This window comes from Lycorma delicatula, chromosome 7 (genome assembly GCF_047948215.1).
Source record: "Lycorma delicatula isolate Av1 chromosome 7, ASM4794821v1, whole genome shotgun sequence".
NCBI classification, from domain to species: domain Eukaryota; kingdom Metazoa; phylum Arthropoda; class Insecta; order Hemiptera; family Fulgoridae; genus Lycorma; species Lycorma delicatula.
Genome location: NC_134461.1, coordinates 81,179,741 through 81,193,580, shown reverse-complemented (window position 1 = coordinate 81,193,580; position 13,840 = coordinate 81,179,741). Strand labels below are relative to the sequence as shown.

The window sequence follows — 13,840 nt, the reverse complement described above, 5'->3', positions numbered from 1 at the left end:
GTGTCCCTGATGCACACTGATGTACTTGTTTCACTTTTTCTGTGCATTTTTTTCTTTATTTGTAACAGTCATTCAATACAATACATTTTATTCGATAATATTTAAATTATGATGACAGAAATTATGAAATAACAGATTCTCTTTTCATGGAGTTTAGCGTGCTGTTGTTTTTTTTTTTTCATTTGACTGGTTTGGTAGCATTTTGAATTTCTCTGTTTCTTCCCTAACAAGTATTGTTCAACTTTTATGAAGTATTCAAAATCAATATGTTTTTAAAATATTTTGCAAATTCTTATATTATGTGATACCAGCAGACTTGTTTTTTTTTAATGAAATATCTCCTTGTTTTTATATCTCCAGCTGCTTTTTTTCCAAGAAAATGTGGCTCTGCATTTTCACATAGCAATAATGGAGGCGCCTTCCTTGGTAAAATATTCCGGAGGTAAAATAGTCCCCCGTTCGGATCTCCGGGTGGGGACTACTAAGGAAGGGGTCACCAGAAAATTAAAAAATAACATTCTACGAGTCGGAGTGTGGAATGTTAGAAGCTTAAAAAAGGTTGGTAGGCTAGAAAATTTAAAAAGGGAAATGGGTAGGACAAATGTGGATATAGTAGGAATTAGTGAAGTTCGGTGGGAAGAGGAAGGCGACTTTTGGTCAGGTGATTTTAGAGTAATTAACTCAGCGTCAAATAATGGGCAGGCAGGAGTAGGTTTCGTGATGAACAAGAAGATAGGGAGGAGAGTGGAGTATTTCAAAACGCATAGCGATAGAATCATTGTAATAAGGATAAAATCAAAACCTAAACCGACAACGATTGTTAACGTCTATATGCCTACAAGCGCCCATGATGATGATGAGGTAGAGTGTGTATACGAAGAGATTGATGAAGCAATTAAACACGTAAAAGGAGATGAAAATTTAATAATAGTTGGAGATTGGAATGCAAGCATTGGAGAAGGCAAGGAAGGAAATATAGTGGGTGAATACGGGCTGGGCAAAAGGAATGAAAGAGGGGACCGACTTATAGAGTTTTGCACGAAGTATAATTTAGTAATTGCCAACACCCAATTTAAAAATCATAATAGAAGAATATACACTTGGAAAAAGCCAGGCGATACTGCAAGGTATCAGATAGATTATATCATGGTTAAGCAAAGATTTAGAAATCAACTCGTTGACTGCAAAACATTTAAGGAACATTTTGGGGTACATAAATTAAAATCTAATAATGTGTTAAACAAAGATGGTACACCAATATATAATACGAAAGGTAAAGTCGATAGATGGGTGGAATATATTGAAGAGTTATACGGAGGAAATGAATTAGAAAATGGTGTTATAGAGGAAGAAGAGGAAGTTGAGGAGGATGAAATGGGAGAAACAATACTGAGATCTGAATTTAAGAGAGCATTAAAAGATTTAAATGGCAGAAAGGCTCCTGGAATAGACGGAATACCTGTAGAATTACTGCGCAGTGCAGGTGAGGAAGCGATTGATAGATTATACAAACTGGTGTGTAATATTTATGAAAATGGGGAATTTCCATCAGACTTCAAAAAAAGTGTTATAGTTATGATACCAAAGAAAGCAGGGGCAGATAAATGTGAAGAATACAGAACAATTAGTTTAACTAGTCGTGCATCAAAAATCTTAACTAGAATTTTATACAGAAGAATTGAGAGGAGAGTGGAAGAAGTGTTAGGAGAAGACCAATTTGGTTTCAGGAAAAGTATAGGGACAAGGGAAGCAATTTTAGGCCTCAGATTAATAGTAGAAGGAAGATTAAAGAAAAACAAACCAACATACTTGGCGTTTATAGACCTAGAAAAGGCTTTCGATAACGTAGACTGGAATAAAATGTTCAGCATTTTAAAAAAATTAGGGTTCAAATACAGAGATAGAAGAACAATTGCTAACATGTACAGGAACCAAACAGCAACAATAACAATTGAAGAACATAAGAAAGAAGCCCTAATAAGAAAGGGAGTCCGACAAGGATGTTCCCTATCGCTGTTACTTTTTAATCTTTACATGGAACTAGCAGTTAATGATGTTAAAGAACAATTTAGATTCGGAGTAACAGTACAAGGTGAAAAGATAAAGATGCTATGATTTGCTGATGATATAGTAATTCTAGCCGAGAGTAAAAAGGATTTAGAAGAAACAATGAACGGCATAGATGAAGTCTTACGCAAAAACTATCGCATGAAAATAAACAAGAACAAAACAAAAGTAATGAAATGTAGTAGAAATAACAAAGATGGACCGCTGAATGTGAAAATAGGAGGAGAAAAGATTATGGAGGTAGAAGAATTTTGTTATTTGGGAAGTAAAATTACTAAAGATGGACGAAGCAGGAGCGATATAAAATGCCGAATAGCACAAGCTAAACGAGCCTTCAGTAAGAAATATAATTTGTTTACATCAAAAATTAATTTAAATGTGAGGAAAAAATTTTTGAAAGTGTATGTTTGGAGTGTCGCTTTATATGGAAGTGAAACTTGGACAATCGGAGTATCTGAGAAGAAAAGATTAGAAGCTTTTGAAATGTGGTGCTATAGGAGAATGTTAAAAATCAGATGGATGGATAAAGTGACAAATGAAGAGGCATTGCGGCAAATAGATGAAGAAAGTAGCATTTGGAAAAATATAGTTAAAAGAAGAGACAGACTTATAGGCCACATACTAAGGCATCCTGGAATAGTCGCTTTAATATTGGAAGGACAGGTAGAAGGGAAAAATTGTGTAGGCAGGCCACGTTTGGAGTATGTAAAACAAATTGTTGGGGATGTAGGATGTAGAGGGTATACTGAAATGAAACGACTAGCACTAGACAGGGAATCTTGGAGAGCTGCATCAAACCAGTCAAATGACTGAAGACAAAAAAAAAAAAAAAAAAAAAATCTCCTTGTTAGTGCCATTCTACATTTGAGTTCCACCTTACTTTGTCCATTTTACTACGTATGTAACAAAACTCTGTAACTTGTGATATAGTTTCCTACATTTCAAGCTCCCTTTTGTCATATTTCATTAACTTGGTTTCTCTTATTTATTTTATCTTTTCATTTCTATACATGGACTTGTTTAATTGTAGAGATAATTTTTATTTTATGATGATGAGGATGAAATACTGAAACAATTTCAGTTCCTTACTATGAAGTAAACCTCAGAAATAGTGTAATGAGAAGCTAGTACACTGATCGCTATGCTAACTGGTCATTTGAATTATTCTCCTTTTTTCTGTCTTATTTTTATTTTCTACCGAAAGAACAATGTCATCAGTAAGTCTTGGGATTTTTAACCATTCTCTATGGATAGTTTCTCTACTCTAAAATTTTTTCTTTAATTCCTGTTTTACTTTTATTAGTCTTTATTTAGCTGTAATGCCATATGATCTGTAAAATGGTTGATTTTTTTTTAATATAAAAATCTTGGATTGTATATTAAAATCCATTGTAAAAAAGCTGATTTTCAAGCAGACTGTTGCCAACAGTTTATATGATAGATCCCTCAAGGATTAATTTATGGAGTAAATGGGCTGTATGGGGGGAGGTCTACTCATATTATTTTTTTTATTTTCCTCTTCTCGTATTCATATTTGTTTAAAATTTATGGAGTATAGAAAATAATAAAAATATTTGTTGAAGATTTTTCTTTTACTGAAGAAAACTATTTACTACTAATCTTTAAACATGTGTTTATTTATCTTTGTAGAAAAAATTGATCAATTGAAATTTCTTTTATACATAGATTTGATTAACAGATTCAACTTAGTTGACTATGTTGAATTCTTGTTTTTCTTTACTAAAAAATGGAATATTTTCTCCAGTAGTCTGATTAAATATTAATAGATTCTAATGAAGATTGACTACATTATGTAGGTATCTGTTGTGTTGACTTGCATATCAGTTTTGTATGCTTACTTAAACTTAAATACAGGATCATCATAAAAGAGTTATTAGTTTCTTTAGCTCAGACCAAGACATTAGAGACAATTAGTTTACATAACAGCCATCTTAATCATCGCATCAGTTTCTGTATTGTTGGTGAGATATGTTTTTTTTTTGTTTTCTGGGAAAGTTCTGTTTTCAAGGAAAAAGCTCAGTTTATTTGGCATGCTAAAGTCAGTAATTTTAATTCAGTGTGCATTATGAAAATATGTATGAAAAATAGCCACCACATGAAAACAATATTTGACGCTAGTTCAATCAGTTTTATCTGATTGAGTCAGGTTATCTGTTGCCAATCAGAAATTGCCTGGAAGGTGACAAAATATCAAAAAACAGTATTCTAAGATGGATATCAGAAGAGTGTTAAGGAATTCGATAATTTGGTAAAAAGAAATCATAATAAATCCATCTTTTGTACAACCTTGACTTACAAATTCCAAAAATTACCATTCATAAAGTTATGCATTAAAAATTGCACTTGTATGATATAAAATTCAGCTACTGTAAGAAATAAGACTATCTGACTCAGAAAAAATTTCCAGTTCAGAGTTGAAATTTAGACAAAAATTAATGAAAACAAATAATTTTTAAATGATTAATTTTTATGGATGAAACTACTTTTCATCATAATGTGTGGGGATATACTTAACCCATGAATTTGGGTATTTGAAAAACAACTTGAAAGTTTTGAGAAAGCACACTTAAAGTTAATGTTTGTTGTTGTTTAATGAAAATTATACTAATTTTCATTAAACTTGAGGAAGAAGTTGAATTGGAAGAAGAGGAAAAAGGTGAAATCATTTTGAGAGAAGAATTTGACTCTGTTATTAATAATTTAAGAGTGGGAAAAGCCACAGGAATTGATGACATCCCTGCAGCGCTAATCAAGGCCACTCACTGGAGAAAAACTAAGAATTATAATCAAATTATATTATAATAATTATAATTCTGTTATTAATAGAATTATTTTATAATTATATAATATATTTTATAATCTAATTTGAGACATATGAAACAGGAAAAATGCCAGAAGATTTTGAGAAATGTGTGATGATCCTGATACCAAAGAAAGCAAGCGTGATGAAATGTGAAGACTTTCACACAATAAGTCTAATTTCTCATACATCCAAAATTTTAACATCTTACTATTACAAAGAATAGAGAAGACATTAGACACGAACCTGAGTGAAGATTAGTTTGGCTTCAGAAGTGGAAAAGGTTCACAGAAGCTATATTGGGGCTAAGATTATTAATACAAAAGAGCCTAAAAAAAGACAAACATGTGTATATCACCTTTAATGACCTTGAAAAGGCGTTTGATAATGTGAACTGGGACAAAATGATCATGATACTCAGAAAGAGAGGGATCAGATGGAAGGATTGAAGGATTATCTGGACTTTCTATAGAAGTGGGGAGGTAATCATCGGAATGCGAGGAGATCAAGAAAGAGTAAAAGTACATAAAGGGGTGCAACAGGGTTGTCAACTGTCACCTATTTTGTTTAACTCTTATGTACAGGAGGCATTAGATAAAGTTAAGGAAGAAGTCAGAGTGAGCATTAGCATCCAGGGAGAGAAAATTGATATGCTACGATTTGCGGACGACATTGCCATGATCACAGATAATGAAAAGGATATGATCGATATTATTAAAAAATGGATGCCATATTTACTAAAGATTACACCTTAGAATAAACAGAATAAAAACCAAAACAATGGTATGTGGTTGGGTATATTGAAGTGCACAGATTAAACTGAATGGTGAGATCCGCAATATACTAATAAATTTAAATACCTAGGCAGTACAATTACGGCAGAAGTTTCAAGAAAATAAAGATGAGAATTGCACAAGCAAGAATTGCCTTTAACAGGAAGAAACAGTTGTTCTGTCCCACCAATGTAAATTTGGATATAAGGAAACAGCTTCTAAAAAACTACCTATGGAGTGTAGTTCTGTATGGTAGCAAAAGTTGGATGAACGGAACTGTGGATAGAAGGAGGCTGGAGGCCTTTGAAATGTGGTGCTACAGGCAAATGCTTAGGATCAGGTAGATTGACAGAGTTACAAATAATGCAGTACTTAGCTGGATGAATGAAGAACAGAAGTTCATGAATGTTCTCACAGAAGAGTGGCTAATTGGCCACATACTATGACACAGTGAGCTGCTCCAAATTATTGTTGAGGGAATGATTGAAGTGAAGAATTATTGACGGAGAGGAAGGCTGGAGTATATCAAGCAGATTATGAGGGATGTGAATTGTGAAACCTACATCAAGCTAAAAAGGAAGGTTTAGGATAGAGGACTTTGGAGACTTGCTGCCAACCAACCATAGGATTGAATACCAAGGAGAAAAAGATTATAATTTTACCTGTTATTCTTTAATAAAAAAAAAAAAAAACTGTGGGATTATAAATTGGAATTTTTTTCTTCTTGGGGCACATTAAAAACATTGTTTACTTGCAAAAATTATCTGACTTGAAGAAAAGAAATAAGGAAGTAATTACAATCATAACAGAAAATATGTAATATATGTGTGTGGGCAGAAACTGAGTGTAGATTGGACATTTGCTTATCAACTAAGGTTATTCTTATTGAAATTTATTAGTGATTATTATATAAAAATGTTTGAGTTGGAGAATTTGTTAAAAAAAATAATATAACTTCAAGTATTTTTTGATTTTATTTAACTCATGCCTTATACCCCACCATTCTTTTTTGATGACCTTGTACCTCTGAATCTGTATCTAACTCAAAAACAATTGTAGAATTACTTGTTAAGATCCCTTAAAAACTTTTTTGATGATATATCTTACTATAAAATTTTATATACAAGATCTTATTGTTGAGTTGAGCAGGAAGTAAGAGGTTGTTTATAAATTTATATGCTATTTTGGTTGTTTGCTTCAGCAGATAAAATATTCAGGAATTACATTTTGGTTTATTAATGTTTAATATAGATTTCTGTGTAAGTTTATAAAAAATATTAATAATAAATAGAAGTAAAGTACTATGCAACGTCACGTATTGTGTAAATAGTTAGAACTAGAAAATTATTTTTTCATGTCTATGAGATGAACTTAAAAGCTTTTTCATAATTTTTTTTTTTATCAAGTGGTAGAACATTTATTATAAATTAGTTAATTAAATAAGAATTTTTTGATTGAAAGGGAGTTCGCTTGCTTGAGATATCTGAAAGGTTGTCACACCGCACCCCTGAAAAGCAACTGTGCAAGAGACTAGCCCTAGTAGTAAGGAGTTAATTGTGCACATATTATTATTAACATTTTATTGTTTCAGGTACTTGCTGACTGATGAGGGAAATGAATTAGCACAAAGGTTGAAAGATAGTGTACCTGAAAATGATTTAATTGACATAAAATTAAATCCAAGTCCAAGCACTTCAAAACAAACACAGAGTAGTATAAATGTTAATGAATCACAGCCAAGTACATCCGGTCTTTCCTTACAAAGTTCATCTACAAGTGCTTATTCAAGGGCCCATACCTTTTCTTCCTCTGATGATGATGTAAGTATGAGTTGCGTGAATATCTGACTTCAAATTTTAATAAGAGGTCAAGTTTTAATAATAATTACATAGCGTTTCACATGAATGAAACGCAAAAATAATTTTCTGCATTTTAGTAGTGCTGACCACTAGAAACATTATGCTTGAGTTCAGGACACGAAATATGTGAACCTGAATCCTGTTATTAAAAATTTATAATTTTTTTGATTAGTGTTTACTCACCATTTTCCTCAATGAGGAAAAAAGTAATATTATAAAACTGGTTTTTTTTTTATATTTAAAATGTTTTCAGCCAATAGTTTTTTTTAGATAAATTTCCTAATTTCATCTGTTTCTCCACCACAATAAATTTTTTATTATATATTAAAACAACCTTTTTTTTATCAGCATCCACTTGTTTTAGTTTTTTAAAGGCTGTTAAATTTCAAAAATAATATTTACATTTTTTCTTTATTTTTTATATCAATGCTACATTTTGTAAAACTTGCTAGAGATCAATCTTAGAAATTTACTCATCATAAGGTTTGAACAGTGGAGTAGTCCTGGCTGAAAATTGACAATAGTTGCTCACCAATTACTTTCATCTGGAAATTTTTACTGGTCTCAAGTACTAAGGAATTCCTCATATACTTCCATTTGACATTCTAGACATCTGTGTACAAATATCAGTGTATTTTTACCTAATAGTAGGCACTGCATTAATATTAGTTGTTAATGCTGTACAGTTCTTGTATAAAAATGGCCGATTTTGAAAAACTTTGTCAAAAATCTTGAAATTTTGTGAAAACTTAGGCATATTCATTGAGCATTAAAAAAAAATTAAAAGAAAAATTTATTATTTTATTTTATTTTTTTTTACAGTTACTGCTTTCTAAGCACTTTTGTACCAAGGACCTTATTTTTCTCTCTTCATAAGAATCCACCTGTCATTAAATTTCAACTAGTTAGCTCTGCTATTTGTAGCTTCACATTCAACTGATGATCAGTTGTTGCTTTTGAGGTGATAAAACGATGATTGAGGTGAAGTCACTAGGAGTAAAATCAAGGGTATGAAATTATAAGGAAAGAGACATTTTTGGTTTAAAAAACCAGTTGCATATGCCACTTCAATTTGTATACATCAGTCAACTTTTCTGACTCATAGTTTTTAATTTTCTAGTTTTTCAGTAACACTTTTGTCGTTTGTTCACTGTTGAATGTGTGGAATTCTATGAAATGAATATTGTTCTTGAAATAATCAGATTTCTGAAAAATTTCTTTTATTTTTTAAGGTTATTTGTCTGAAAGTAGTTCTCGTACTCTTTTTGTCATGATGTGCAGTCTTAATGAGATTCAGTGCTCCTGCCATACTTGTTACCATACAAGTTTGTTGGCTTTCTATCAAATTTTACTGTAAGCATTGTGTTATTAAATTGTAAGCCCAGGCTATAAAATTTATTTATTTTCTGTTAAAAGGTTAAGTGTGAACTTCTGTATCAGTTTTCCACTGGTTAATTTATGGAATTAATTGTTAAAAATTTTAAACGTGAGAGAATCAGAATTCATTGTTCAAAGATTTTAGATGTGTTATGTGTGTTAGAAACAGCGGTAGGGATTTAGATAATCATTTTTGGTTAACTTCTATGAACTTCAGTAAAATGTTAACTACATGTAACTAGTTAAGTGGCTTCTGCCTTTATTGTCAGACAAATAATTATTAGAATGTTGAACCTGAATGGATTGTGGTTCAGAGGTTTATTGTTCTGGACAGGGACTTTTTGTATCATCTTTCTTCTAATTTTATTGTGGGTTTTTTATCTAGCCATGTTGTAAACATTTCAGAAAAGAATGGTGGGTGAGCCTTCTCTCTGGCAATGATAGATTCAACTAAACTAACTAGTCAGTAGAGTTCAAAGCCTGAAACAGATGTAAATGTTATGGACGCAGTGTAAGTGTTTGCTTAAAATATTCCTTTCTGTCATCACCGGCATTACTAATTCGTGACTCCTTCCTAACAGATTTTCTAGGATTGTGAAAGAGAGGTTTCCTGACACATTCAACATTTTCTTCAGTTACTCTTGGTCATCCTGTACTTTTCTCTTTACAGAGACATCCAGTCGTTTCAAACTGATTACGCTTTTGACAAATGTTATTATCATTTGGAGGATCATGATTAAACTTTCTACAGAATGCATGTTGAATTGTAACTGCATATTTATGTTAAGCAAACTGCAAAACATGAATCTTCTGTACATGAGTTGTCATCATTGTTAATAGTGCTGTCAAGCAAAGATAGGAAATCAATCTACTGTCATACATGTAACTAAAACTGTCTGTTTTGATATTAAATTTTAGCCTTAAATCGACACTGTACACCTCATTCTAGAGATATAGCAAATTAAAACTCTGAAATTCTTTTTTATACATCTGATATTTTGTCTGTTATTCAGCATTGTAGTGAAATTTGAACTAGGATGAAAGTTTGGTAGTATTTTACAACATTATTTCATCAAAAATGCATTGCTGTTCAGTTTTTACTGATTTAGAAGAAAAGATATGGTATTACTTTTGTGGGATTGGGGGTTGAAAATGAATTTGTATGTTTTGAGGTACGAGGAGTAAAAAGTACAAAAATATCATTCACTTAAATTTGGGTTTGTTTGTGTGTGTGTGTGTGTGTGTGTGTGTGCGCGTGTGCACGCATGCACGTGCGTGTATTCCTTATAAAATAATGTGTATATAATATTAAATACATAGGCCAGTGTATAAAATTTTATGGTTTGAAAATCTCCAAAATTAGTAGATGTGTTGAATTATATAAATTATATATAATTTATAGCATTTCAATGAAATTTATATCTGCTGTAGTAGTGTATCTAAAGTTGTACATGTGAAAATTTGATGAAGATTGATTGAGTTCTTAAGTTACATTCAGTTTTAAGTCGACAACAGACAACATAACCTTAAAGAGGTTATGTTAACATAACTACATTTGTAGTAGTGTATTTTTCATATGTGCTTATGCAGTGAGTCACAGCGGTGTGTGGGTTGATATTGATGCTTATGTATAGGGTATACTTGTTATTCAAACATATGTAGTGCATTGTTCTCTGAAAATCAGCGCATTTCTGACTGGAAATTAGTGTTAGGGGCCTCGGAAACAAAAAGTTGGTCATATGTACCTTGCAAGAGTTTTTAAGTTGTTAAGACTAATGTATAACTTAAGTTTTTTTTAATGGTGATTGAGAATCTTATACACTCCTAGTTAGATTACTTTCATTTTTCTTATATCATTTGCAATGTTGGTTATTCTTTTATATTTTTTTATTTTTAATTCCCATTTGCCTATTCTTTTTTGCAGTGTAATTTTTAGTTATAAATTTTTTAAAACCTGCCGTAGTTTATTATTTATTTTAGTTAGTTATCTTTATAATATCTTAATGTTGTTTTCTCCTTATTACTGCATGCCACTGCTTACAAAATGTTTAAAATTTTAATGTATTTTTTTCTGTTTATTTAAAATAAATACTTGCCTTTGATTATCAGTACAAAAATTTTTTTGTTTTTCCTATTCGGATGATATTAATATTTATGGTTATTTATCCATAAAAAATAAGCATATTTTTCTTTATTTTTCTAGGATGATTTACGAGCTGCAATCAATAACTTAATACCGCATCAGTCATCATTTATTGGTTCAAATGATGATGACGACGACGACGATGATGATGTTAATAGTAATTATGTTTCTACAAATAAAAGAAAACCAACTTGTACTATAGTCAGACCTGAAGAAGATGTTGAATATGCTTCTCAAAGAAATGAAAAAGATATTTTTCAAGTTTTTAGCCAAGCAAATTCAAAAACTTTACGTGTTGACAAAAACAGTGAAAATAAATATGATGAAGATATATTTAATACTTTATCTCCAAAAAGAAATAAACTAAAACCTCCCAGTCCAGATTTGAGTCAAACTTCATTAAGATCAAGTCAGTTATCTACAGATAGCCAACCAAAAAATATTGAAATGCTCTTCTGTAATTGTGATCTTATATTATTAATTGACATTGCTGAAGTTTCTGGGTATGTAACTTGCAGTAAATATAATTTGTATTTTTGTAGGTAATATTTCTTAATATAAGTCATTTTGTAATTTTTTTATTGCGTGATAATATTATTATTTAATGTAACATTTTAGAAGAGTTTTTTAAATTGTTTTGTTGAAGAACATTTAAATTTAGGTGAGTTAATAAAATTCAAAATTAAAGAGAATTGATTAAAGGAAAAAGAAGCTTACAATAACAACTTCTTGATAAAAGAACCAAGTTTGACTGTTTATTGGAGTAATTTTATTAATCATGGACCTTTGTTACTGGTATATAATTTATTTATATAATAGTTTCCACTTACCAACAATCTTTAATAGTATGTTTGAGTGCTTTTGGATTAGTAATTCATTCCCGGGAACATAAATTATAATAATTTACTCCACATATCATTAATTATACTAACTTGAATTTTAAAAGAATTTAAAAAATAAAAATTATAAATATAACAATTGATTGTCAAAAGGTAAAATAATGTCAACGTTTGTCTCAATTGTTATTAACAATTGAGATCTTCATACTGACATGATGGAGATAACGTTGACATTATTTTACCTTTGACAATCAGCTGTTACATTTATAATTTTTGTTTTTAATTTTTTTTTTAAATTCAAGTTAGTGTAATTAATATGTGGAGTAAATTAAATAATTATAACGCATCAGTGTTCCTGAGGATGGATTACTAATCCGAAAGCGCTCGAACATACTATTAAAGATTATTGGTAAGTGGAAACTATTATATAAATAAATTGTTTATAGGACATCCAGATTTTCTTAACAAAATAATGATAGTGAAAAAATTAAAAAAATTTGAAGATTTTCAGTGATTAAATAACAGGTTTAATAAGTAATTGAACATGTAGGTTGTTGCAGATATGTTAAGATTAAAAGATCAGCAAAAGATAGAAATTAAATGAACTATTGCAAACCATGTGATTATTGAGAAATAAAAAACTTTAATGTCTGTTTGAAAAACATTACAGTAAAAGTTTGATTTAAATGAGTACAGTTTTTAAAAGTCAGTTTTAAAGATAGTTTTCCAAGCTCCAAGATAAATGATAGTTTTTTCCAGATTTTGTTTAAACAGGGTTATTCTAATTTACTGTTTGATTAGTTAACAATGTTTTTTAAGGGTTTGATCTGCACGAGTGTGGTATTTACTCATGTGGTGAATTCCACATTGTGGTTTCTCGGACATCTATGAAACATTTTATTTTGTGATTTTTTTTTTGGACAAATTAAACTATACAATAAAATTCTGATCATCATTATCAATCTTTTGTCACTTAATTTAACTCCAGGACCACTGTTAGGTATTACTTCAGAGGATGAGGTGAATGATAATTTTTGTAGCGTGTGAAAATGCCATGCCTGACTGGGAATCGAACCCAGGACCTCCAGATGAAAGGCCGAGACACTATCACTTGCACCATGGAGGCTGGCAATTAAAGATATTAGACAATAAAGTAAATTTATAACAATATGAACTATACTAAAAAATAAGAATAAACTAACTTAGAGTTTAGAACTGCTTGCTATCACACCTATGGCATACTTCTCTGTATTAACTGAAAAAAATGCTTAGGCAAATATTTGTTGAAGTAAAACAGCATACAAAAGAATTCTTGTGCAATATATATATATATAAGCAAACCAAAGTGAATGGTATTTTTGTACTCATACCTCAAAACATAAAGAAATTCATTTTTACCGCCCAGTCCCACCATGTGAACGAAAATAATATTACAAATTGAGGTTATGTTGTCTGTTGGACTTAAATTAAGTGTAACTTAGAATCAGTTCAATCAATCTTCATCAAATTTTCATAGGCACAACTTCAGTTTCACTAATCCAGCATATCTAAATTTCAATGAATTGGTCTTTTAGTTTTGGAGATTTTCAAGCACAAAATTCTATATGTATGTGTATGTATATATATATATATCCATTTTAAGTGAATAGTATCTTTGTACTTATATCTCAAAATATAAAGAAAATTCATTTTCATCCCCAATTCCACCATATGACTGAAAGTAATACCATACTTTTATTTGAAAAGTTTAAAAAAATTGATTACTAGATTAATATAGTTTAATATATGAACAATCACTAACAGATATATTACTATCTAATTCTGTCCACCTGTATTTTTCTTTGTATTTTTTCTATTGTGTAAACAGTGTTTCCGTTTAGTTCATTATTTTGGTATTTTATTTGATAGTTTAAAAAAAATCATGAAAATATTCTATTAGAAGAGAGTAGGTAAAACTTCTG

At 30.4% G+C, this 13,840-nt stretch overlaps 1 protein-coding gene across 3 annotated transcripts in view; it reads left to right on the top strand.

Annotated features, from left to right (window-relative positions):
• mus81 (mus81 structure-specific endonuclease subunit) overlaps positions 1–13,840 on the top strand; it is a 50,679-nt gene that overhangs the window by 14,731 nt on the left and 22,108 nt on the right. For all 3 annotated transcript variants that reach the window (XM_075371000.1, XM_075371001.1, XM_075371002.1), the window contains 2 exons: positions 7,253–7,481; positions 11,101–11,543. In XM_075371000.1, coding sequence (XP_075227115.1) covers positions 7,253–7,481; positions 11,101–11,543 — 672 coding nt within the window. The remainder of the gene's footprint in view (positions 1–7,252; positions 7,482–11,100; positions 11,544–13,840) is intronic.